The sequence below is a fragment of the Nicotiana tabacum genome, chromosome 9 (assembly GCF_000715075.1).
Source record: "Nicotiana tabacum cultivar K326 chromosome 9, ASM71507v2, whole genome shotgun sequence".
NCBI classification, from domain to species: Eukaryota; Viridiplantae; Streptophyta; class Magnoliopsida; order Solanales; family Solanaceae; genus Nicotiana; species Nicotiana tabacum.
The window spans coordinates 119,553,896-119,580,606 of record NC_134088.1 but is presented as its reverse complement, the minus strand read 5'-3'; the positions used below and the strand labels follow the sequence as shown (position 1 = coordinate 119,580,606).

General features: G+C 33.5%; 2 protein-coding genes across 2 annotated transcripts; one reads left to right on the top strand and one right to left on the bottom strand.

The window, feature by feature from the left end:
* The first annotated feature begins 417 nt into the window (after nucleotides 1–417).
* LOC107827016 (uncharacterized) lies at nucleotides 418–6,237 on the top strand. Its single transcript, XM_016654072.2, has 7 exons — nucleotides 418–545; nucleotides 2,036–2,221; nucleotides 2,535–2,717; nucleotides 2,901–3,080; nucleotides 4,512–4,682; nucleotides 5,551–5,736; nucleotides 6,003–6,237. The coding sequence occupies exons 1-7, from the start codon at nucleotides 528–530 to the stop codon at nucleotides 6,051–6,053; spliced, it is 975 nt and encodes a 324-aa protein (XP_016509558.1). The 5' UTR covers nucleotides 418–527; the 3' UTR covers nucleotides 6,054–6,237.
* A 40-nt stretch (nucleotides 6,238–6,277) lies between these two features.
* LOC107827015 (dihydropyrimidinase) lies at nucleotides 6,278–13,978 on the bottom strand. The gene is made up of 13 exons (XM_016654071.2): nucleotides 13,801–13,978; nucleotides 12,630–12,797; nucleotides 11,300–11,351; nucleotides 10,683–10,952; nucleotides 10,309–10,520; nucleotides 9,000–9,120; nucleotides 8,404–8,491; nucleotides 8,237–8,315; nucleotides 7,949–8,036; nucleotides 7,807–7,847; nucleotides 7,652–7,704; nucleotides 7,329–7,485; nucleotides 6,278–6,674 (listed from the first exon to the last, which is right to left on the bottom strand). Exons 1-13 carry the CDS (start codon nucleotides 13,894–13,896, stop codon nucleotides 6,489–6,491), a joined length of 1,611 nt encoding a protein of 536 aa, XP_016509557.1. The 5' UTR covers nucleotides 13,897–13,978; the 3' UTR covers nucleotides 6,278–6,488.
* Between the last annotated feature and the right edge of the window lie 12,733 nt (nucleotides 13,979–26,711).

The window sequence follows — 26,711 nt, the reverse complement described above, 5'->3', positions numbered from 1 at the left end:
AAAAGAGTTGGGGGGGGGGGGGGGAGTATATAGTGAATTTTTAAGGGAAGTGGCGAGAAGAAAATTTCCTATTAACTTAATTTTTTTTAAGAGATTCTATAAAAGGGCTTATTGTTAAAAGGGAATTTTCCTCAGCAAAGATCTAAGGAAAACAAGGAAAAATTAAAAATAATACAAGTATACCCTCTTTTACTTTTCATTTGACATCCAAAAAGAGAAAGAAATCTTTTTAATACTTTTCCTCTATTTTTATAAACTAACCAAATTAATCTTAGCAATTCCATTGCTCTTTATGCTTTTCCTTCTTTTTCTTTTTTTTTGGGTCTAATGTATACCTTTTAATTTTTACCTGTAGTTTCTTAAGGCAATGGATATGAATGAATAGTTAGAATATGTGGCAAGTTAATTTAAACTCCATAAGAAATTAGAGGCTTATATATACACGAGACAAACACATAATTAATCTCTTCTCAAAAAATATTCCACCATTTTCTCTCTTCTTTTCCTATCCAATTTTCTGCTCCAAAATGGCGAAACAAAGGGAGGTATGTCTCTTATTTTGTTTTCCTGTTATCTTGAAAGATTGTAATTTTTATTATGTATTTCTCACATATTTGTTTTTCCTTTTCTTTTCTTTTGAAGATTGTTTAATTTTTTAATGGAATATGATAGAGAAAATTGCTATTTTAGATGAAAACGATGATAGAGTAGTTAATGTATCTTTATGAGTTGGAGATTTTGTTTCTCAGGATCCATTAAAGTTTTTTTTATTGTACTTTTTTCTGGATATTTCTTTATTGCTTTTGTTTTGTTTCTCCTGCTGTGTCTTCTGTTTATGCCTATATGGCCTTCACGATTTCCTAAGGAATAACAATAATAATACTGAAATATTTAAAAAAAGGCAGCCCGATGCACTAAGCTCCCGCAGGGTTCGGGGAAGGACCATACCATAAGGGTTTATCGTACGCAATCTTACTTTCCATTTCTGCAAGAGGTTGTTTCCATGGTTCGAACCCGTGACCTCCTGGTCACATGGCAGCAACTTTACCATTTACGCCAAGGCTCGACTTCAATAATATTGAAATATGATTTTAGAAAAATTAAGATCATCATCATTAATGTTAAGTATTAATTTATATGGCTCTTAGCGTGAATTTAATTGTTAGAGATACCCTTATGATTCTCTTGTACACTAAAATATTTCAGTTCTTTTCTTTAATTAATAACAGGATACATTTATTCTTAATGTAGATATATTAGTCATAAAACCCTTTTAGTATTGTCTTATTATTTGTGCAATAATGTCTGTATAAATTACAAGAATTACTTTCATCTCTTTATTCACTCAATTGTAAGTCGTACTATATTTTAGTTTAAAAGTAATATCTGAGAAATCATAACAATATCATAGGATGGAGAGCTATTATTTCTCCCAAGTTTTCTTTGCACGTACGTTGTTAATGCGGGTCCATGCATATTGAGATAATTATGCCACGTGAGTTGTTTGTGGACGTACTGGTCATGTTTCTGTTTGCGTGTGATAAGGATCCATCCCTCTAAGATCAACCTCTTATGTTTCTATCTTGATGGTGTACATGTTGTGGGGGTGTCGGGGCACTAAGAGTGCCAGTTGTTGTAAAGTTTAAGCTTTTCTTTGGTTCACACTCGGTATCTAATATTCATTTTGGGGGCCGACTCCCGTTGAGGGGTAAAATACTCAATATCAAAGGCAACTCCATTCACAGCACTCGACCCAATACCTATGATCTCCAAGTTAATTATCCTACTTTATGTATTTGGTTTTCCCAAAATTGTATCTAGAAAGGGGAACTTATTTGCATACACAGTATCCTGTAGAGAGTTCACTAGTGTGAACATTCCCCAAATTACTCATAATCTTTCTCCTTGGACAAGTCAATGTAGTTTACAATATGCTTAACTATTCGATGCTTATATAACATCTCATATCATAGATGTAACACTGTATTATCATTGTTTAACTACTTAAAACAGTTTTATCTTTCGATATATACAGAAAAATGGATCGCCGTCTGTGCCTCAGTTTGGAGCTTGGGATCATAAAACTGGGGACAATCTTAATTTTTCGATGGTATTTTCCCAAGCTCGGGCAAACAAGAAGCAGAATAGACATAATCTAGCACAGCACAACCTGGGAAATGACCAAGAGATTCTTACCAAGCTCCAAGAAGTTTCACCCAGAGTAAGAAATATTTTTTTCTACAATCATAAAAATCTTTGGTAGTGCAACAATATGAATACTGCTCCTTATTTTGTTAAGAAATGCGGACATTAGTCCTAATTTGACTCCAAAAATTTAACTCATGAGGTGAGGATTGGCGTTAAATTAAGAGGAACCATCACCTTATCAAGATCATTTATCGATCTCCTTATGCAAGTTATTCTAGCATACAATATATTTAATAATTAATTCACAGATAACCTTTCATATGTATTGCAGAGAGGAGGTAACTTACAATGTCATCGTTTAACTAATAGTTTTTCTGGATCTGTAGAAAGATAGTTCAACGCCAGTGCCTCAATTTGGAGCACGGAATCAAATGACAGAGAGAAATCCTGATTATTCCAAGGTGTCCCCGAGAGCTCAAGCCAACAAGAAGCCACATAGACATGATCTAACACGCCGAAGCCTTGGAAATGAGAAAGAACTTGGCAAACATCAAGAGGTTTCATCCATGGTAAGAAATACTACTTTGTTTCTAATACTTGAATAATTCATTTACACATGCAGATGCATTTTCATCTAATGCATTATATAACTATCAAAACATTCCTCTAACAATATTGCCAGGAGTTCCTTTAACATTTCATGTCTTCTAGTGAACGGATAACTGATCGTAGTGTTATTGTTAAATTTGTAGAAACGTCCTATGTCTGTGCCTCAATTTGGAGTGTGGGATCAAAAGAGTGGGGGTAGTCCTGATTGTGCGAAAGTTCCCCCCCAAGCTCGTGCCGACAAGAAGCGGCATAAACATGATATAGCACGCCGCAACTTGGGAAATGAACAGGAGCTTAACAAGCACACCGAGGTTTCATCAAAGGTAAGAAATACTTGCTTCTTGAGTCTCAAGACAAACTTCCTTTTAGTTATATTTAATTGTGTGATGATCACCTCATCTAAAAGTTAAGCTATTAGAGAGGAAACATTTTTATTTACTTAGTTATGTCTTCAACAAGTCATACAATAGAAACTTGTCCATGGCATGGCAAAACAAACTTGATTACTAGCCTCTATTTTGCATATGTAAATCAACAATTTTAGACCATGAGTAGTATGGCTTATACTAAGGCGAGCAAAAGAAGGTTTTTTCCTTCACCCACCCAAGGGGGTTGAACGGTGTTGCTACTTACCCCCAAAATGACGCGAATGCCCAACCAACTAGTTGGATGTCGAGCTGCTTCATCCGTACAAGTTGAGGGCAGTTTCTAGCAGGGAAGACGTGCTTCCTAGGAAACAAGTAGGAAAATCAGCAAGTGATAGTAATGGTTCTGCTTGGCACCACGAGATGTCAAGTCTCTTAACCATTTCTTTTAGTTAGTTCCATGAGAATCATAGGTTAGGTCAGGAGTCCCGACCATTGAGACTTTGTAAATCCATTTTACCAATCGGGCTAGAAGTGTTTGTTAGCTGGCAAAGAAGAGAAAAGTAGAAAGGTCATGGAATTCTTTACTGCAAACCATTTACCATGTATTTGTCCATTTTACTATGTCAATTATGCAACTGGTGATTTGAGATTAGGAGTTGCACCTGTCCCTAAGAAAGAACTATCCTATACATCATCCCAGATAAGTCTAGTCTGTGTAGTTTGTAATTTAGCGTGTGAATTTGTGTTGACAAAGGGAAATTTTGACCAATACATCGTAGGATAAGAACAAATTCCAAGAAAGAGAACAAAGGTACTACACATATATATTACACCAAAACCGGATGCATGTGAGAAAGGTGCAGCGAAGAGATCAGGATTCAAATTGTAGTGTCACGAATTCTAATCCAAGGTCTTTAAGCAATTCTGATCCAGTTAAATCTTTCCTCTTTTCCTATAACTTTGTAATAAAAAGGAAAATAGAAGGTGCAAATGAGAAACTTTCTGGTGCAGTAGCTATAAAGTATACATATGTACTGACAAAATATACGTCAAAAGTTCACCACATATGTGAATTTAATTCCGGTTTTAATGCTACATTCATCAAGTTGTGTTAACTTCGTTTTATAGCACTATGTTCATCATGTTTTGTGTTAGTTAATGTGCATTGACCATGGGGATATAAACTAATAGAAAAGGCTAAACTATGTTTCCCATCTCATCATTTGTGACCTTGTTTCAAATCGTATAAATTTCGTTTACCATAGTTTATGATATATTTAATGATTCAAAACTTAAAGAGCATTTCAAGTCTTCCAGAGAGATGGTAACTCATAGTGTTCAGTGTGTCACTGATAGTTCTATTTTTTTCTCTTTCTGAAATTTTAGAAAAATAGTCCCGTGGCAGTGCCTCAATATGGAGCACGGGATCAAAAGACAGGGGACAATCCTAACTATCCCACAGTGTTCTCCCAAGCTCGTGCTAAAAAGCAGCAGCATAAACAACACAGCGTGGGAAATGAGCAAGACCTTGGCAAACACCGGGATGTTTCACCTATGGTAAGAAAATTGTTTCTGAACTCATGAAATTTCATTCACATAAGCAGACATATCTTCATTTTAAGTAATTATGAGACTCTGGAGACAAACTTTCCTTTAATCATATAATAGAGACTTGTATTTGGTTTGGTAACTGCATGATTATTGGCCTCTATGGTGCAATATATCCACAAGATGAACATGAAAATGTGAATGTCTACATGTAATTAACACACATGGAGGATAAAATGAGAGAATGTCACCTAAGATAGTTTCATCATGTCCTAGTTAGACCTCTATAGACAATATGATGTAGGCTCGCCTCTAAAGCTGGCATAGACCTCCATACGCATGTTGGTATGACAATAGAAAGTGATAAAAGAAGATGAGGTATGGCTAAAAATCACATGATAAGAAGTTATGCAGCAAGACCCATGACCTCTCAGGTAAATGCAAATTCAGCTAAAAAAAGAACACCTAGAAGTGTGAGATATTTAGAATGTCTAATTTTGGATAATCATTATTTTTCTTAAAATATAATTTATTTAGTAGCGGAACAAAATAACCTAAATTGGGCAGAATGGATACAAAAGATTCATATAAGCCGACCCTATAGAATACCTAGAGCCCACGAAGAACGAAAAATTACGGAAAGCAACACCAACCATAAATAACAAGTGATCATTACTGCACCTAGAAGTCTTACTTCATGTGTAAAAGTGTTCCCTTTATAGCAATCTCTCCCTCAAATTGTTTATGTTCATTATGTTCACACTTTTAATCATGGACTGCAAAGTTTTATTAGTCATGAATTCCTACTATGAGCTTTGTACGAGGAAACTACTCACTAGCTATTAATAACTTATCAGATGATTTTCTAAATTTGTAGAGAACTGGTTGGTTGTCTGTACCTCAATTTGGGGAGTGGGATCAAAAGACTCCGAGTGAGACCAATTACTCTGTGGTGTTCTCTCAAGCGCGCGCCAACAGGAAGCATCACAAAAGTGATTTAACTCATCGTAGCTATGATTTTGAGCAGGAGCTTCTTTGCAGGGAGCGAGAGCAAGCTGCCAGGGTAAGACATCCTAAACTCAAAAAAAATATATGTTACATGGTAAACACATCTTCAATACTATGCATTATAAGATTCTCAAAACAGAATTTCCTCAAGTAACTGAATAGAAGTGCATATTGGGGTTTGTTCTGATCCATATTCGTCCTTACTTGACGCCCTAGGATCAGAACATCCAAACATTATATACCAAAATAGCTTCCATACACATTGTAGTTATGCAAGCTGCAACCATACCTCTAATCATTTTGGACATGTCCTTTGTGCAGAGGAAAAAGAGCAAGTTCCTGACCTACCTTAGTTGCTGTCTTCCTGTATGATGCCGCGGTTTTTTAGTGTGCGCGCGCAGCCCCCTTTGTAACTGTCTTGAACTGACTATTTCTCTCATGTGTTCTTAAATGTAAGCATGAGAGAGTTTTATCAATTTTTCATTAGGGTATATGTATGCATCCAAGCCTCTTGCTTGGAGTAAAACTCAAGTAAATATAGCAGTGTTACAATCAATAGCTATGTGATTCTTGGTATCTATTTATATTATGCATAATGAGTTAAAATTTTAATCTCCATTCAGTAATCCAGCTATACACCATTGTACAATATCCTTTATGGAATAAACATCAATTTGATAAAACAACATTATGTGCCCAATGGCCTAGTAACACTACAGGAGCAAAAATGTCCTTATAGTTGTTCTGTATTTACCAGTGAATGGAAACAAATCTCTTTTACTGAAAATGAAAACTGAATTTGCTAAATCAAGTTGTTGACCGTTTTACTGGTGCTCTTAAGGAAGAGAGGTACTTTGCATCTGCCTTGTCTATCCCGTCAAAGAGATAACTAAAAGGTGGCATTTCAATGTACTTGCCAGCACCACGAACAACTTTCAGCTCATCATTTTCCCAAACAATCCTTCCTCCTGCAATTGTAACTTCAACCTTTCCCTGCATAAAGAATAAAAAGGAAAAAGAAGAAAGCATAGATTTAACAAATTGGGAACGTAAAGCAGTGGCAATGTTTGAAAAAAGAAGGGGGCAGTTGGAATTAGGTGACTTGAGGGCAAGGCAAATGTTGTTGAAAAAAAACAAAAAACAGAACTTCAGCAGATGGTTAAATTATAGAAAATTTTACTCTGCTGGAAAACATAGTGTTCCCTCTCCTGACAATAGAAATTTTCTTTATGGAATTGGACAATTACAACTTTCACATGAAGTGAGAATATCTTATTGAAGGCACAAGTTCTTAAGGGTCACATTCAATTGCACCTATATCGATTTTTTTCCTTAATATCACACACAATGTAGTGCATCCTGGTAACTGTTTAGATCAGGTTCAGAGTCAAACATGTATTAATGTGAAAACAGATAATAGTTTCTCACTATTGTAAATAAAGGACATATCAGTAAATCATATTATGAAGAGTGCAAAACTGGGTTTGAAAAAGTTAAAATGAAGGTCTGATGTAGTACTTTCTTACTTTTATTAAGTAAATTCACTAGAACATCAAACAATACAATCACTGGATTCAACAAAGTTCTGCAACATACTTTTGGCAAGGATTATAGGATACATAAAACCCAATAATTTGCGAATCTTACCTTGCCTCTCCAACCCTCATAGACATTGGTATCTGTCCTATAATGGTGTGACTTTGAACTAATCTCGAAGCTCGAATTTGGATTTAATATGATTATATCTGCATCAGACCCAACAAGTATTGCTCCCTTCCTTGGATAGACATTGAAAATACGAGCACTAAAACACAAGATCAGGTATTTCAAGTTAAGCTTCCGTTATAAGACAGTTGAATTTGTACAGCGGATTTAAACCAAAGAAGAGAGCATAAGCATTAGGCTGGTGGGTGGAGATTCAGATTGAAATAAACATCAGAAGATCTACAAAAGTTTTGGCTCAAGTTTACCATTCAGTGCTTGTTATGCGGACATAATCAGTGACAGATATTTGACCAGATGCCTGACAAAAAAATCGAAAGTAAGTAAACAATATAGTTGCATATCACACAATTCATTTGAGCATCATCTCATATTAAGAACAATATATAATGCCCCAGCTTACCACCATAGTATCCCAAACCAAATGCATCCTTTCCTCCATACCTATACAGAAACGGGTTATCCTGAAGAACTTAGAAATAGCGTAAAAGGAAGCTAAAGACAAAGCAATAGATATATGAAAGGAAAAAGGAAATTTTTCTTACCATTAACACCATTCGGTATTTTCCGGAAATCACCAATTCCTAGGGCTTTCTGAGTTGAGTTGAAGGTACAGTGATCAGTTCCTACCAGCTGCATATATGAAGCCATGCTGATCAGTTCAACACCAATAACTCATGTCTTGCTCATATGAGTTGACGGATAGAATCATATGACGGGGAAAGCGGAATATTCAGATATGGGCTATGGCCAATGGAATCCCAAGTAGCATTCAAATTTGTGATAACACAATAAAGCACATTTTATATCTATACAATGATCAAGGGGAAAACCTGCAGAAGCCCCGTTGCAAGAGCTCCTTGAAGAGCTGTCCCATGACCTACTGCTCTGATTGGTGGGCTCATCACATACCTGAACTAGTAAAAATGTTCACGCACATTTTATGCCATATGAAGGGAGAAAAAGAAACTATAAACCACAGAGGAGAAAATGATTTTACCTAGCTGCAAAATGGAAGTCAGGGTCCCAAAGTACTGAATCATTAAGAACTAAACCTGAAACTACTGGCTCCCCGACAACTCTCTGACCTGAAATGAGATGGTAAATGTAATCTAGAGGCATAAGTCAAGTGGCATGAAACTGGTATCTGAAGCATACTTTTTGATAAATAACATTGACATGGAAGTAAAATAGGATCAAATCTACAAGCATGCGAATAAGCATGTGTTTCAAAATGCAAACAGATGATTTAGAGGTAAAAACACTACATGTATAAGTAAAGTTTTAATTACAAGCTCCCAGTGAAGATCGGTAACTTCAAAGTTGAGGAAACAATTTCATTACTGCTAGAGACCAGAAAAGGACCAAACAGAAGAGCTCCATGGTCAATTAGGAAAGACTGAACAAAAATTTAACTCCAGTCTGGGTTTGCATGAATGATTTGATGAGGCTGAAACCAAGAACTTGAATATTACTACATACTAGTATTTCTTAGACGGGAAAAGGAATCAAGGCACATTCGCCATAAAGTAGGCACTATGAAGCCACTCATTCAAATTGACATAAAAAACAATATTCAAACAGTTTATGCCAAACCTGACTTCCGAGCTCTGGCAATTTCTTCCATCGCGTCAATGCTCATGACATGAACAACATACAGTGGAGTGTTCACAAAGCCAGCCAAACGAATAGCTCGAGCAGTAGCCTCTCCCTCCAGCTGCAATTATTGATGACATTGCAAGGAACGCCATTAGGAAAAGTTATACAAAGAATGAAATAGCCTTGTCAAATGAAAGCACAAACATTCATAGTCAGAGTGAGGACATTGTTGGCTAGAACAACAACAAACCCAGTGTAATCCCACAAGTGGGGTCTGGAAAGAACAGAAATACGACAAATAACAACAAACTTGAAACCATGATTATCCATGACTTACAACTATAGTTACCAAGCTTTGTTGTGTCCAAAAACTTTTCCCATTATCTGACTAATGGTCACGTCTATCCTATGCCGTCAACATATGCAGAAGACCCAAACATGTTTATTACGTATTCATATATAATCCAATTATATTTCTACACAAATATCGTTCATTGAATTAGCCCATATATTCAGTTTAACCCGCTAATAGGAATAAAACAAGTACTTACATTTCTTCATCTCAATCACTTATAATTTATCTAGAAAGCAAGTTCTGTCATGTCGAACAATACACTCACATTTGTTTCTATGCAGCACAATTCTCATCCTGCTCTTAATTAATTAATTTCACGAAAGATAATCGGCAGAATAGTAATGCCGCACTTTCACATTATACAGTAAAACAGAATTAAGATTCAAAGATATTATTTGGTGAGATTGACCAACACAAGCTATTACAATGATGAATACTTTTTTCTTTTGAGACACAGTTGGCGAACTGTTAAAACATTTTCTACCAAAAGAGAAACAGCACAAATATTTAAGAAAGAGAAAGGGAGAATTCCAGAGGAACCTTAACCACATAAAAGCTTAAAGTGAAAATACTTCACTTCACTATCTCTGTCAAGCTGTCGCAGATAGAATCTATATCTTGCAAGGTTGGTCACCATGCCTTAATATCTTGTCTCAAAATGTTATGCCTTGTAATATACATTCCTTGCTAGAAAGTGAAAAATATTTCCAATGCTGCGATGTACTAGACATAATTCTCTGCTCTTGTTTTACTAGTTATTACAATGCGACAGAATAAAAATTCTACAGCACAAATGTCTACCAAATAATTGGTTCTTTCTTGAACTTAAAGTGCCATTTACTTGGTGGCAATGGAGCAAAAGTGCATGCATGCATGTTGACAAGCTAGGAGACAAAGAAAAAACTAAAGCAGCTTTATCCCTAGGCATGAAGCAAAATTGGTCGACTTTACCACTGGAGGCCTTGATAATGCATGTCCCTCTGGACCAGTAATACCAAGTTCAATCATTCTTTTTTGACCTTCAAATACAGCATCCCCATTTTCTGCATGAACCATAGCTAAGGCACCAAGGGACTTGCATCTCTTCAATCCCTCCATAAGAAGCTCATCATTAACCATAAAAGATCCTTTGTAAGCAAGGAAAAACTTGAAAGAGTTGATACCTAGGGTAAGAGAAAGATAGTCAAGAAGAGTGACGCAAAGTCACAAAGAGACAACAAAAAGTGCAGTAGAAAGATGCTTCCCAATGGCATGCCCTGCAAGTATGAACCGAAAACTAAAAAAGTATTCATGCAAATTACACACTCTCTAGAAATAAGAAGAACCTTTCTCCTTGACCATAATTTCCATATCCTCTGAAACAGTTTCATCCCATTTTGTAATTGCCATGTGAAAACCATAATCCATGCATGACCTCTTTGCTTTCTCTACGTAAGCTTCATAACCTGCAGATAAGCTTCCATTTACCGGAATAACAAAGTCAATATGCATTGTTGTTCCACCAGCTAATGCAGCCGCCTGTCCACTGAAGAAGTCATCAATTGTCTCAGAACCCATAAATTCCATAGCGAGGTGTGTGTGAGGATCAATTCCTCCTGTCATCATCATGAGAATCAGCAAATGAAGTAATTGTATGCTAGCAAGGTTTACTAGAAAGACTTGTTTATTAGGAACTATAACTTCGAGAAAATGCTCTCATGTACTCAAAGTTGAATATTTTGTATTAAGCAAGGGAATCTCGCAACAGGAAAACTCTCTCCTTATTCACATAAAATTACAATAAGTAGAACTGATGTAAGAGCTGCATATATGACAATAAAAAGTATTTGTCTACAGTAGACATGCATTATAGGTCTTTCTGGCAGAGAAAAAGCAAAAGTATGATCCTGATACTAGAAGATGCAATCAACTGAACACCATGGCCTGAAGAAAGAAACTCTACCTGGCATGATAAACTTTCCAGTTGCATCAATGACTCTGATATCATCACCAACCTGCAGATGATCTTGTAAACTGAGATGTGCATCATATTCAGACAAACAGCAATGAAAACACTCACCAAAGATAAAAATTATCAATCACTGAGAACATACAAAGAGTTTCAGGAATACATAGCCAGCTTGAGTGGGCAGCTTTTGCATATTAGTAGGTATACTTAAGTAGTAAATGAATTAAATGCGAATCATTTTGCTGATCAACAAGTAAGGACACATACGAACCTAAAACACAAAGTTAAAGACTAGCAAGACTAAGTCAACTCTCCCACCTCAGCAAACTTCAGCATCATCCTATGAGAATTTAAAGGCAAGAAGTTTTAGTTATCCCTATAAAGAATGGAGATAATTTATCTCCAGCAATAATGGTGCGGCGTCTAGCAATATGGTATTAAGTTAAAAAAGCTATTTCTTCTCGGTAAACGCCTTCCATAGGATCCTACATCCATATATCCACCATATTGCGTCCAGGTGATTTTTTAGCTATCCTCTAGAATCTCGTCTTATCCATCTATAGACTACTTAAAAACATACTTTACTTCCTTGCTAAGTTAAGCATCACATTGATTTACTAGGGCACAACCCAGGGTTTCCCAATATTTTTCCAGACCTGAACATTCTGCTCACAATTTGGACATGATAATCTCATATTATCGTAAAGCATGTGAATTTATTTGGATTTGTCTTCATCAGAAACTAGAAAGGAAAACAAAAAGAAGATAGTATCATACTGCACTGAGCAGTAACATGTTCTCCTTAAATAACTCGCAAGAGTTGCTATTCTTTCGATCTTGGTATACCAGGGACAAGGTTTATTTATATCTCGAATTAAATTGCAGAAGTTTCAGGTACACGGGGCTATTTATTTCAGGAATGTATTAATCAAACTTGAAACATATGAAAAACGTTTTTCTGTTGTTCAGATTACAACAACAACAACAACAACATAATACCCAGTATAATCCCACAATAGGGTCTGGGGAGGATAATGTGTACGCAGACCTTAGCGCTACCCTGTGGAGGTAGAGAGGCTCTGTTGTTCAGATTGTTAGAAGAATAACAAATTATGTGTTAGACCCTTTCGTTATTCCCACATTATAAGAACTAAACATAGCTACAAATGAAACAAAACAAAAATTGGCATCAAATTCAGCTATCCGGACAGAGAGATCAATCACAATAGACAAGAAGCCCTACTAGCTTTCCTACAGAAGATCTATTATTCACTTCCCAGTCAATTAACAAACTCAAACTAAAAAGAGAAACTTTAGCAGTTACCTTAATGTTAGGCTGCACTGCCACGATTATTCCATCTTCTATATACACATCAGCGACCTCCTTGTGATGAGCGTTCACTACTGTTCCTCCTTTTATCAGCATCTTTGATGAAACTGACGGTGGAGCATTGCACCCAGAATCTCCATAAACAAATGTGGAATCACAAAACTACAAAACATAAAAAATCGATTAGACCCTCCTAGAAAAGAAACTGCTTGGCATTGATACGACGATTCTATTTGTTTTCTTTACTCCACAAAATCATGTCCATATGACAGTTCATATGTCTCCTTATCAAAAAAAAATGACAGTTCATATGTCTAATCATCCACCATGATTCAAATGAGAGGTCCTCCGCACAATCTGAACTTTCTCGTTCATTGAGTACAAAAGCAGAAGGAAAAATGAAATAAATCAACGTCTTAGAAATACACCAGAAGATTCAACTACTTTTCATTTTCAATGCATTCAAATTTTGAAACTTTCTGTTAAGTTTTATCAAAGGGAAAAGCTCCTGTCTCATTTCCTTCATGCCAACGTTTTCGGCATCCACTATTTTATTCGCATAGCTACACAAAACAAGAATTCCACCACAAAGATCCCACCTTTTCTAACTAATCCTCAGTTTATTGAATACAAAAAGACAAAGAAACAACTAACAATCCACACCAGACTGCCTCTTTCTGCCTAATTTAAGAAGTATTCTTACCTTTCCAAAATATAGTGTTATTAAAAGAGAAAAAAAACAACAAGGTTTGTGGAGCTTGAAGCGAAAAGCAAGAACTAAAGGACAGACACATAATTTATAGATAATTAAAAATATCATACCTATAAGAATTTAGTACTATAAAATAGTCAAATTTCAATTCTTATAACCTAATCCAACATTCCAACTCCTTAAAGTAGAAATTCAAAAAATCGGACCACTTCATTAGCTCAAAATTCTGATGTATATTATTGCCGTTATTGTAAAATTACAAACTTGCAACTCTGCCTCTTATTTTCAAATTTTGGAATTCCTTTCAGAAAGGGAGAATTTAATCATCTGTTGGTTAAGTTCAAAACATAAGAAAGACGAGCAATCAATTCAAATACACAAGTTAATCTTATTAGCTTAGGATTAGATAACAAGAAAAAAAGGGTCAAATCAAATACAGAAACATTGACATACCTCGTTGGATGCAGAAACAACAGCGAAAATGGTGGAAAAAAGAGCAATCACATAAACCAAAGGAATCAATAACTGAACTCTGTGACAAAACTCCATTGACTTGTAGTTCCCTATAGAGCAGGAAATGTTAACTTAATAGAGTCGGAAATGTAAACTTATGGAGTTGGAAATGTTAATAAATAAATCGCAATTGGTAAATACAGACTTATAATTCGGCTTGGTAAATTTTCTATTATCTATTTATATTATTATATTCCTATACTTTCCTATACTATACTATTAATAAAGGAGAGTTGAGAGCTTGGGGTTTTAGGAGTATCTTGGGAATTTCAGGTCTAACGAGCCCAATATTAAAAATCTAAAATTATTTAGAGGTGTTCCAACATTTTTAAATAATATTTTCAAATATTTAAGGGAAAATTTATAAAATTTTTAAGTATTTAACTGATTAAAATATGTATATTGGCCGAAGAATAAATAATATATATTGCATGGATTAGTAATAGAAATTGTTCCAAGTGCATACAAGCACTGAACTTCACGAACAAAAGTGTAGATGGTATCCATAATTAAAGAAACTCAATAATCATTATTCGGTTGTATTCACCAATAACTTCAAATAGTTTCTGAATTTTAAAAATGCCTAATATCCAATTTAATATACATAAAGTAAGATATGTAAGGTTCCAAAATAGGTTGTACATTGATCAATTTTTTATGTATCAATTATTATTAGCTCGTTAATAAATTAACAAAAAACTATCCCATTTTATTTCATCCTTATGAATAACCAAGGAGCTTGAATTTTTCTTGGTTGACATTTGATTAGTTAATAATATTAAATAAAATGATATTTCTTTTTTTAACATAAGGAAAAATAATCATAAAATGCAAATGATAAAGATATTAACCGTTGGACAGTAATACCATGAGTTCTAATTTAACCTCAATTTCTCTTGTCAAAAGGAATGCAAGATTCACATAAGATATAAAAATATAATTAATTTACCATTAATATTTAAACTAAATTGGAGCTAGTGTTTTTTTTCAAAATGGGAATGGCTTGAGTAATGATTGATAAAAGTAACTTAACGTTTTGATTTGAGATGGTGCAATATCATTTAAGAATTAGCCTTATGTAAATAATTTGTGGCTTGGTTATAATAGTTAATATTCTCCTTGTTCTTATTTTAAAATCAAATAAGAAATTAAGAGAAAAGCTGTTTACACACTTCTAAAAATATTAAAATAAAAAATTGATTACAAACTTTTAAACATTATATATTTAGAAAAATATAGAACTTTTACTTTACATTTAGGAATATAAATTGTTGGATTTTCATTTTTTATATTTTGAACTATCTTATAATACATCTTGCGATGTAATTAAATACAAAGCTCCTCTCAACCCCAAATAAAATTTGATTGATAAAAAATATATAGTAACAAATAAATGATATTATCAAAGTACATAAATATTCAAAAGTTACATAAAATAAAACTTGTAAGAGACGAAAAATAGAGTATTGTACCACGTTCATACAATGATATCATCACTTCAGTAGTAGAGGAGTCTAATAAGTAAAGCAATAAGAATTTAGTGGGCCAAACCATAATCAACGTAGAAGTTTAAAACAAAGAAGCAAAAGTCGTTCCACGTGGCAGCCTACATTTTAGGCCTTGAAAATGCCTCAATGTTTCGCCTATTTACATCAATATGTGATGGCAATTGATATAATAATATACAAATGCAGGGGCCAATAGGTGTTCCATTAAAACAGACATGGCTTGGCAATTTGGGTATGAGAATGCCTCAAATATTTTCTTTATTTACCAAATTGTGTGATGGCAATTGACGTAATAAGATGCAATAATAGGGGCAACAATATTATTGGTGAAGGTGGCATGTCAACGAAATAGAAACTCAAAGGATAGTTTTGTCAATTCACTGGACGACCCTAAGCTCCCCTCTTAGCCGCTTCTATAATAGTAGTAATATAAAACAAATATAAAATCAGCTTACTTATTTTATGAGACTATATTAGCTTCAGATAATTATGGAGATTTTCTTTGAAAATCAAAACCAAATAATTGATAGCACTGTTTGGTTTAGACAAAAGCTGTGAACCGTAGTTACTCCTTTACAACAATCATATTATTTAAACTTATGTTTTTAAATATATCTCTTCGTCACAGAGTTTTAAAAAGCACATATTTTTTTCTTTAAGTTTATTACTTAACAAGTTTCAAGAGATCACGCAAAATGAAACAAGGGGATCAAGTAGCAGTACTAATAAATTCAAAATACGAATAATACGACTATAGCAATGTAGTGTTTGGACATGAAAATTTCAGAAATTTACTTGAAATTGAACAAATTTTAAAAACTTCACAGTTTTCAAAATTTTCGCTTCAAATCACTTATAAAAATTTAAAAACAACTCCAAATTGTATTCATCTCCAAAAACAATTCTAATTTTCAAATATCATTTTCACTTGAAAAAGAATTTTACTTTTTTTTTTCAAAATTTCACAATTCTTATGCCCAAACGCCGACTAACTTTATTTTATTTTATTGAGGTTTGAGCATTTGAACATAAAAATGTGAGCTTTGAAAAGAAAGTAATTTTTGAAGTTAAGTTAAAAAAATATTTTAAAATTAAAATCATGTATGGACATATCCTTCACTTAAAAAAATATTGCAGCTTTTTTAGAGGAGAAAAAATACCAACTTTCAAATTCGAACATATTCAAAAAAAGTTTAAACATTTATTCCAATATATCAACCAATATTTTAAAAACATATCGCCTTGAAAATCTTATTTAGTGCTTATATAAGATCATTAAAATAATTTATTATAAATTGCAACTTGTAAGATTCCTTGATAAAAGCTAACAAATTGACATTACATTTATTGCTCAAAATTTAGATATCCTTGCTGACTTAACATTTTGAATTCTTAAGTTTTAGAGTGAAATGAATAAATAATGTGTACCGAGTCAGAAAATCTCTTAACATTCTGAAATAAATCAAATTTACCAAAGTATTCTAGGTAAACTAGGAAAATACCACTATAATATGCATTCAAAAATGTGAACTGACATGGCATTATGATAAATTGTACCTATGTCCACCAAAAATAGAAATTAACTGGGCTATTTAAAGTTTCTTGAAGTGATAAAATTTACAATCACTCAAATATCCAAATTTAAAATTATAACATGAAATATAATATATTTAATGCTATTAGAAATAACAATTGATTAAAATGCAATCATAAACGGCACATATCAAATAAAATAGGAAATTTTACCTCCTATAGCAAAGGTATACACCCTATTTATTATAAACCAAAATTATTTTAATATTATTTTTTATAGCTACCTTTTATATTTATAGCAAAATAAGTATTTTATGATATATACTACCATTGAGGCATGAAATACGCTATTTATGTTTTTTCTCTCTCTTAGACAGCTGGACATACCTATTTTTAAGGGATTGTCGTATTGTATTCATGAATACATGGCGCGAATACATGTGAATACATGCGCGTACAACTGTATTCATGAATACAACAGCGCAAATATATGTGAATACATGCACGTATAGCTGAACTGCACTGATTTTAGGCGCTTTATGCTGTTGTATTCATGAATACATGGCGCGAATATATGTGAATACATGCGCGTACAGTTGGACTGCCCCTGATTTTAGGCGCTTTTTACTGTTGTATTCAAGAATACAGCAGCGCGAATACATGTGAATACATGCGCGTACAGCTGGATTGCCCTAATTTTAGGCGCTTTTTGCTGTTGTATTCATGAATATATGATGCGAATACATGTGAATAAATGCACGTACAACTGAACAGCCCTGATTTTAGACAATTTTTGTTGTTGTATTCATGAATACAACAACGCGAATATACTAACGTAACAACTTAATAATAGTTATAGAAAGTAATTATGTATAGCTACACGAAATTAATAGTCATTAAACAACATTGATTTCTGAAAATTCTTCAATAAAATACTCTAATTGTTAGGCCCGTGTCCTGCTCTTAAGAGTATTTTGGTAATCTCATATGCATTGTCCATTTTCAGTGGTTATTACACAAGTGTTACATTAGATGCTTCCTAAAATTATGCATGTACGGACTGTTATGTCCTTGAAAAAAGAGCAACTTCTATTAATCCCGGAAGTGGTTCCTACTTGCATTTTTCATCCACGCGCTCAATTTGCTCTCTTCTTGAAACATTAGTTGTAACTGTGGTGATCACCGTCTATTTTCAACCAAGAGGTTGTGAGTTCGAGTCACCCCAAGAGCAATGTGGGGAGTTCTTAGAGGAAGGGAGCCGAAGGTCTATCGAAAACAGTCTCTTTACCTCATGGTAGGGGTAAGGTCTGCGTACACACTACTCTCCCCAGACCCCACTAGTAGGATTATACTGGATTGTTATTATTGTTGTTGAAACATTACTTGTAAGTTAATTTATTTATTAGCAACACATTTAAGTAGTTGTAGGAACAAAGTAATATATATGTAATATATTACATATAACTGTGCCCTAGTTCTTTTTTTTTTTTTTTTTGCAAGTCACATTTTGCCCCTGTTTTATTTTAATCATTTAAGTTGCCTCCACCAAATACAGTTGGATGAATATAAGCTTCAAAAGTTTATGAATAATACTAGACGTATAACCATTGAGAATAGACAAAAAACCCAAGATATACAATTAGTCAACCTATTACAAGCCGACTCAAAGGCATAAATCTATATCACTATATGCAAAACAAACATGACGAATTTAAAAGTTTATGTAATTGCTTTGTTTTTTCTCCTTCTTAGCTTACTCTTTGGTTGCCACGTGTATATTTGATAGCTGCTACCAAATATATCTCATAACAAACAAAAGAGATACATATGCACACTTAGAAATGCAAGGAGGTGCTGGTTTAAGATAATTGATTACTCCAAAATATTTTAAATTAATACATATCTTAGCAGGATATTCACGAGGGGCTAAATATATGACCATTATTAGTTGTAAATAATAAAGAATAATTTATATATCACTACTAACAAAAATCTTTATATATGGGATTTCAAATTATATTCATGAACTCGCAGGATTACAAATAATCTTTACTGAATTTTAGTAATTTTCACTTGCTTAAGAGAGCAATAATATCTTAATTGACTACCTTGCATTACCTCATGTGTTTACATAAATTAGGTTATAATGGAGCTTTTTCTAGAAATTCATGGAATGCTACAAATAGTGAATCTCTTTTTGTCCCTGATTTTGACACTTACAACATTACCAACGCATGTACAATTTATTAAATTGAATTTAATGTACTCTGGGGATTTATTTGAACACCAAAAAAGGACATAAAAGTGATAGTTTTAGGAAAAAATTATAGTTACACGTACGCCCACTTTTATACTTGTGTAAAGGAATTTTACACGAATAGTCTGTCATATTCATTGTTTACTTTTTCTAGATGTATACATAATTTATATATTAATTATATATAATTATACACATATAATATATAAATTATGTATATATTATACTTTCAACTGGCTATTTTTAGTTTAAGCAGTTGGGTAGTCGATTATTTGGGTTAATTTATTGTTAAAGTAACGGTTACAACGAACCCACTTTGTAATGTCCATTGGGCAGCCAAATTTATGAACTGGACCTGATTTAAATGCTTACTAAAAATTTAATCTTTGTAGAAAATTAATTTTGATCAAATATAATTTATTCAAACTTCTTATTTCTCGACCAAAGAAGAAATTATTCTAAAGATGAATCATATATTATGTTACTCTAAGTATTTTTTAAAGACTACCGGTATAAAAAAAGTTTCAAATTTGTATATACTGCTTTGTTGAAGTATTCTAAAGTCTAAATCGCATAAAACAATCAGATTGCTTATTCTATGAGACTAATATTTAGCTTGAGATATATACGGAGATTTTCTCATGAAATCAGAAATAAATAATTGATAGTTAGACAAAAGTTATGTTGCAAACTGTAATTACTCAATTACAGTAGTTGCACAACATAAAAATCTCTTTTATTATAAATAAGAAGGGAAAAAGAAAAGAAAAATAAAACTACACCCCAAGATTTAGCATAGAGTTATTGGGCATGTGCTCAGCAGGGATTATCTGTAACTAGTTACTACTATTATAGAAGCGATTAAGGAGAGGAGCTCGGGGTAGTAAGGGTATTTTGGGAATCACATTTTTTGGCTTCTAGACACGTGCAATCTCTGATTTCCCGATCTCTGCCATATTTTAGCATAAGCCATGAAGATGGCCGCCGAGAACATCTCGGCCTTGCAGTTGAAGAAAGGGGGTCAAAAGATATGAACCCACGTTCCTGGCTACCCTCTGCATTGAAGATATAGTGTTACATCCCTTTTTTTTGTACGTGAAAGTACGTCGTGAATAAATTGGTGAAAGCTCGAAAATGAGATGTTACATCCCGCATTTTTGTACGTTAAAGTTTCGTCGTAAGTTAATCGACGTAATTTCGGGAATGAGATTATTTTGGAATTATAAGTATTATGCTATTTCAAACATGCGATAAGCAATTTCGTGAAAGTGAGATGGTAAGCAAATCACAAAAAATGAGTTTCGTTTGTTACATCCCGTACTTTAATATTAGGATGAATCGTAGTAATCCATATGAGCTTGAAGAGATTAAGGCCGTACATGAAGTTATAGGCGTAAGTTTATTGAAATTTGAAAACGTTATATATTGCCTTGATATTGTACTTTCTTTTAAGAGAAACATTCTTTTGTAAATGTTGGATAAATATGATTATCAAAAGTTACTAGTATAATATTATTTTATAAGTTTTAGTTAAACACATGATATAAAGAAACTTTTAAATAATATTTTATGTATTATAAGAAAAGAAATTTCTTCCTCATAAGAAAAGTTATATTTTTATCCTTTTTATAAAAATTTTGTCTCATAATAAAAGTTATCCTTACCTATTTTGAGAATTAGTAGTACAAAAATTTATACTCTTGATATTTGGATGAAAAAAAAATATTATTATAATTTTATAATATTTATTTTCTAGATTTCATAATGTTTATGATATATTAGTATAGTTTAAATTTATAAAGCACTTATGATTTTTTTTAATAGAAATATGATGAGTTGTTTATTAAATAATTTTGAAAGTATAAGACAAGGACTTTTAGTTTTCAATTGCATTACAATACATGAATTTGTTATTTATTTGCGCTTACCGTGATGCTTTTAAAGAAGATTAAAGGGATGGAGAATCTAATTTGTCTATCTAAGTAGGTCCCACCTAATAAAGGGACATTCTTATCAATGTTGGGATAAGAAAAAGATATTTGTTAAAGGTGCTATATACGTGTGATATTTGAATCACTTTCTATGACTCGTCCCTCCAAATATTATTAAATTAGGTGGGAAAATGGGCCTTACATGTGCTTTACACTACTACTAAGACACAAATAACGTACAGATATACTAAGAAGGGAAACAACTTGAAAGTGATAATCTTCTGTAGCTAGAAAATATTTCTTAGAAGGTATATTTTGCAATGAACCAATAATGGCAACAACGAAGGCATCCTTGCTGTTTAAGGAGTGAAATTATCTATTAGTGTAACTAATTAAAGAATCTGTTTCTTTTTCACTTATTGAGATTATGAGTGGAGAAGGCCAAGTTCATCGCCTTCGATAAAATCGTCATTAAAGGTATGTTAAGGCTATCCCTTTTTTGACATGATCTGTACGATACAAACGAAACGAGCAAATACGCAACTTTCATAAATGACTCTATTCATAGAAATATTAGGGATGTCTATATTCTTGATTCCCTATATGAATTATTATTATATCCTCTGTTCATGGGTCTCAGAAAAATATGTATTTGATAAAGTTTATCCGAAAGACATATTGATTTTATGATATTCAAGAAATCTTATTAACGTATTTCTTATGCATTTCATGCATTTATACATGTACATTGACCCATGACCAGAAGGCGTTATATACACGTATATTTTATGTATATGGGATATGGAAAGAGGTTATGGCGTTATATACGCACCACCACCTGATCAGCTGGTATACGTTGATGATTTTGCCCACAGTGGCTGAGATGATATGATGGGATGCCCTCAGAGGCTTGATGATGTTATGTACGCATATACCTATGCATGGTATGGCATTTATATGCACATGCATGACATTATAAATTTTCATGATTCACAAAGCTATTCATAATTACAGGTTGATTTCTTTACTCCTAGTTTCGTTCATGTCTTTTATATACTACTGTCATGCCTTACATACTCGGTACTTTATTTGTATTGAAGTCCCTTTTGCCTGAGGACGCTGCGTTTCATGCTCGCAGGTCCCTATAGAGAGGTTGAGAGTTTTCCCAGTAGGCTATTAGCTCAACAGAAGGTGTTTGTGCACTCCACTTGCTCCGGAGTTGCCTATTTGGTCAGTAGGATTTGAATATGTATTGTTTGGTATGGCGGGGATCTGTTCTGACCTTTATGATATTTATGCACTCTTAGAGGCTTATATAAAAATATCATGTATACGGATACTGGTATGGCCTTATAGGCCAGTATGTCATATGTATAAGATGGCATTACACGTTGTATTCTACTTATCTCACGGCAGCTCTAAGTGAGGAATTTCGTTATCCTTGGTATAAAAGGATTACCGCGAGGAGATTAAGGATCATCGATAATGTGAAAAGATGCCAAAGATGAAAAGGTAAAATATCTATACGTAGATCGACGTAGCTCCAATTCGTAGTACTCCTTTAAAGGGGGGAATATGGAGTGATGTGGCATTAAGTCAGAATTAAGCGGTTCTAGTAACTATGGAATGGTAAAAGAATGCGATAAAAAAATGAGAAAAGGGATGAGATTGCACTGATTCAAATCTTACAGATATTCTACGATTCCAGAACATTATGCAAGCACAATGACAAGAAGAGTAAGTATGGGTTCTTACCTGAGATGTTATTGATAGATAAGGAGCTAGTGCAGGACGTAAGTTAAGATAAAGGAAATGACCCATGAAAGATTACACAGAATATTAATATGAGAATGAGCTAATGAGTAGTTAGTAGTTGATTCAGGAAGAGCCTATTTATGGCTAGACAAGAGGATAGAGACAAATCAACAGACCGTGCAAGATAAACATAGTGAACCCCAACATGAAAAATTCAGTCTCGCGGATATGACATTGTAATACTTGAAAAATATTCAGATAGGAGTCGGGGTAGTTAAAGGTACCATATGAATGTTATGGAAATAAAAGATAGTCTCACTGGGAAGGCAATCAAAAATTTACTTCGGGAGTAACCCTACAAGCACAAGGGCGTGGAAATAAGTAATTACGGATAATTATAGACAAGGAAGAACATCAAAAATTCTGTCAAGTATACGTTGTAATAAGCTCGCAGCTTCACAAGAGTCGGAAGGTCTTCCCTAAGTACTACAATGAAAGACTAGATGAGGAAATAAGGAAGAAGGCTTCAACCTAAGCACAGTGACCTAAAGAGGAAATGGTCTTGTAACAACACTCTCACTACAATATTATATGCACTCTATAAGAAAGTGGCACCTACCGTGGCTAATGAACGGGAAGTAAAATTAAAAGTAACAATCGAGATCGTATGAGTTGTACGAAAATTCTGGCATGCGTGGGAACTAAGATAACCTAAGTATGCACACAACAAGGGGGCATAAAGCTGACAAGGAACGAAAGAAATTATCCGATCAATAATCCAGAGTTAGTTACGTTATGAATGTACTTAAGATGGAGTATTATCCATGCAGCGTATATGTTGACAATCATACAGTCGTAGAAAACTCCGGTATAAGTTAAAAGAAAGAATTGAGTCCAGGTCATAGATAAAGGATTGAATTATTAGAAGATTACATCATGGATATTCCATAGCACCCATGAAAGGCTAAAGTAATAACTAATATCGTGAGCCACAGATCAGAAGATAGCTTAATCCTACATAAAGGCTGATCATAAGGAAGAGGAAACTAAAGAGTTACAACAACCAAGTAAATCAGGAGTCTAATTATTGGGCCCAGAAAATTATAGAAATCGTGATTGAGAACACTGCAGGATCACTCTTAATATCTGAGGTACAAGAGAGATAGTACAGTAGCCATATTCTATAATGGTCTACGATAAAGTCAGTTAGAAGAGTACCGGCCTCATAAGAAGTCAATATGAAGCTCCCACCAGAGTGTGTATGCACCAGAGGTGCAAGTATTATAATAGAACTTCAAGTCGTGGATGTGGATTATATCAATGTGGAAGAGAGGTCATGAAAGAGATAGAATATGTAATGCGAGATTTTAAGGTAATTAAGGTAAAGGTGAACAACGTACGAGATACTCAAATGCAAAGATCGTGAATAGTCCATAATTCGGATAGAAGGCTAGAAGCGCTGGGATTCAGTATCCAGGAATGATGTTTGGGCCTTCGATTGAGTAATGATTTCATGCATTATACAGGATTAAAATACCCACGTAAGGTAAACCATAATAGGATGTTATGACAAACGGTTATGAAAGTATAGTATCGTATCACCCCCAAGTAGATCAGGAAAAATTACTTCAAATGTTCCACGATGCAATGTGGGCCCTAACGGCAGTGTTACATAAGAGGTCAAGTTATCAGTGGTAGATTATGGAGCAATGTTAAGGTAAATCAACAATAGATGGATAAAGTTCCAACGTATGAGAGGAGATAAGGATTACATCCTTTAGATGAACAATGATAAGGAAATATTGAAGGAATTGGATTTATACATCTATGATAAGAAGCGAGAGAGTAACCTAGAATTGGGTAGCAGACCTTGATAATAATAAAACCAAGGTAAGAATTATGGTATAGCATGACTTACCTAGATGCAGTAAAGTCATACAGATGAATAACCAGTTCTATGATATATGATATAACAATATTCGTAAGTTCGACAAAGTACCGAGCGAAGAACTTCAGTATAGATGCCAAGAGGAACATCTTATTGAGCTCTGTATATGTTTACCAAGTGAGGTCTAGAGATTGGCTACAAGCTGGAGGAAGAAGGAGAGAGAAGTCGTATAGGTGCACTTACAAAGTTAGAGTCGTACAAGTTGGATGATAAAAGATAGCAACAGTTACGAGATTGGAAGGATTCCGACCACGAGCCGTGGTGTGAGAAAGAGGCCTAAAGGGGGGAATGCCCTGGCCTTTGGGATTCATTCACAGAACAGTTGCCTAGATGGCAAGAGGAGTACTACAATATTCGTAATAGCTATGGGTTATGAGAATGATAAGTGCATCAGTCAACATTCATTGACGAATGTTCCAAAGGGGTTATAATGTTACACCCCATATTTTTTTATACGTGAAAGTACGCCATGAATAAATAGGTGAAAGTTCGGAAATGAGATGTTACATTTTGCATTTTTGTACGTTAAAAATTTGTCGTAAGTTAATCGAAGTAAGTTCGGGAATGAGATTATTTTGGAATTATAAGTATTATGCTATTTCAAACATGTGATAAATAATTTCGTGAAGGTGAGATGGTAAGCAAATCAAAGAAAATGAGTTTTGTCTGTTACATCCCCTACTTTAATATTAGGATGAGTCGTAGTAATCCATATGAGCTTGAAGAGATTAAGGTCGTACATGAAGTTATAGATATAAGACCACGTAAGTTTATTGAAATTCAAAAATGTTATATATTGCCTTGAAATTGTACTTTCTTTTAAGAGAAATATTCTTTTGTAAATGTTGGATAAATATGATTATCAAAAGTTACTAGTATAATATTATTTTATAAGTTTTAGTTAAACACATGATATAAAGAAACTTTTAAATAATATTTTATGTATTATAAGAAAAGAAATTTCTTCCTCATAAGAAAAGTTATGTTTTTATTCTTTTTAGAAAATTTTTGTCTCATAATAAAAGTTATCCTTACCCATTTTGAGAATTAGTAGTACAAAAATTTATACTCTTGATATTTGGATGAAAAAAAATTATTATTATAATTTTATAACATATATTTTCTATATGTCATAATGTTTATGATATATTAGTATAATTTAAATTTATAAATCACTTATGATTTTTTAATAGAAATATGATGAGTTGTTTATTAAATAATTTTGAAAGTATAAGACAAGGACTTTTCGTTTTCAATTGTATTACTATACATGGATTTATTATTTATTTGCGCTTACCGTGATGCTTTTAAAGAAGATTAAGGGGATAGAGAATCTAATTTGTATTACTAAGTAGGTCCCACCTAATAAAGGGACATTCTTATCAATGTTGGGATAAGAAAAAGATATTTGTTAAAGATGCTATATACATGTGATATTTGAATCACTTTCTATGATTCATCCCTATAAATATTATTAAATTAGGTGAGAAAGTGGGCCTTACATGTGCTTTATACTACTACTAAAACACAAATAACGTACAAATATGCTAAGAAGGGAAACAACTTGAAAGTGATAATCTTCTGTAACTAGAAAATTTTTCTTAGAAGGTATATTTTGCAATGAACCAATAATGGCAACAACGAAGGCATTCTTGCTGTTTAAGGAGTGAAATTATCTACTAGTGTAACTAATTAAAGAATCTGATTCTTTTTCACTTATTGAGATTATGCGTGGAGAAGGCTAAGTTCACCGCCTTCGATAAAATCGTCATTAAAGGTATGTTAAGAATATCTCTTCTTTTCTTTTGACATGATCTCTATGATACAAACGAAACGCGCAAATACACAACTTTCATAAATGACTCTATTTATAGAAATATTAGGGATGTCTATATTCTTGATTCCCCATGTGAATTATT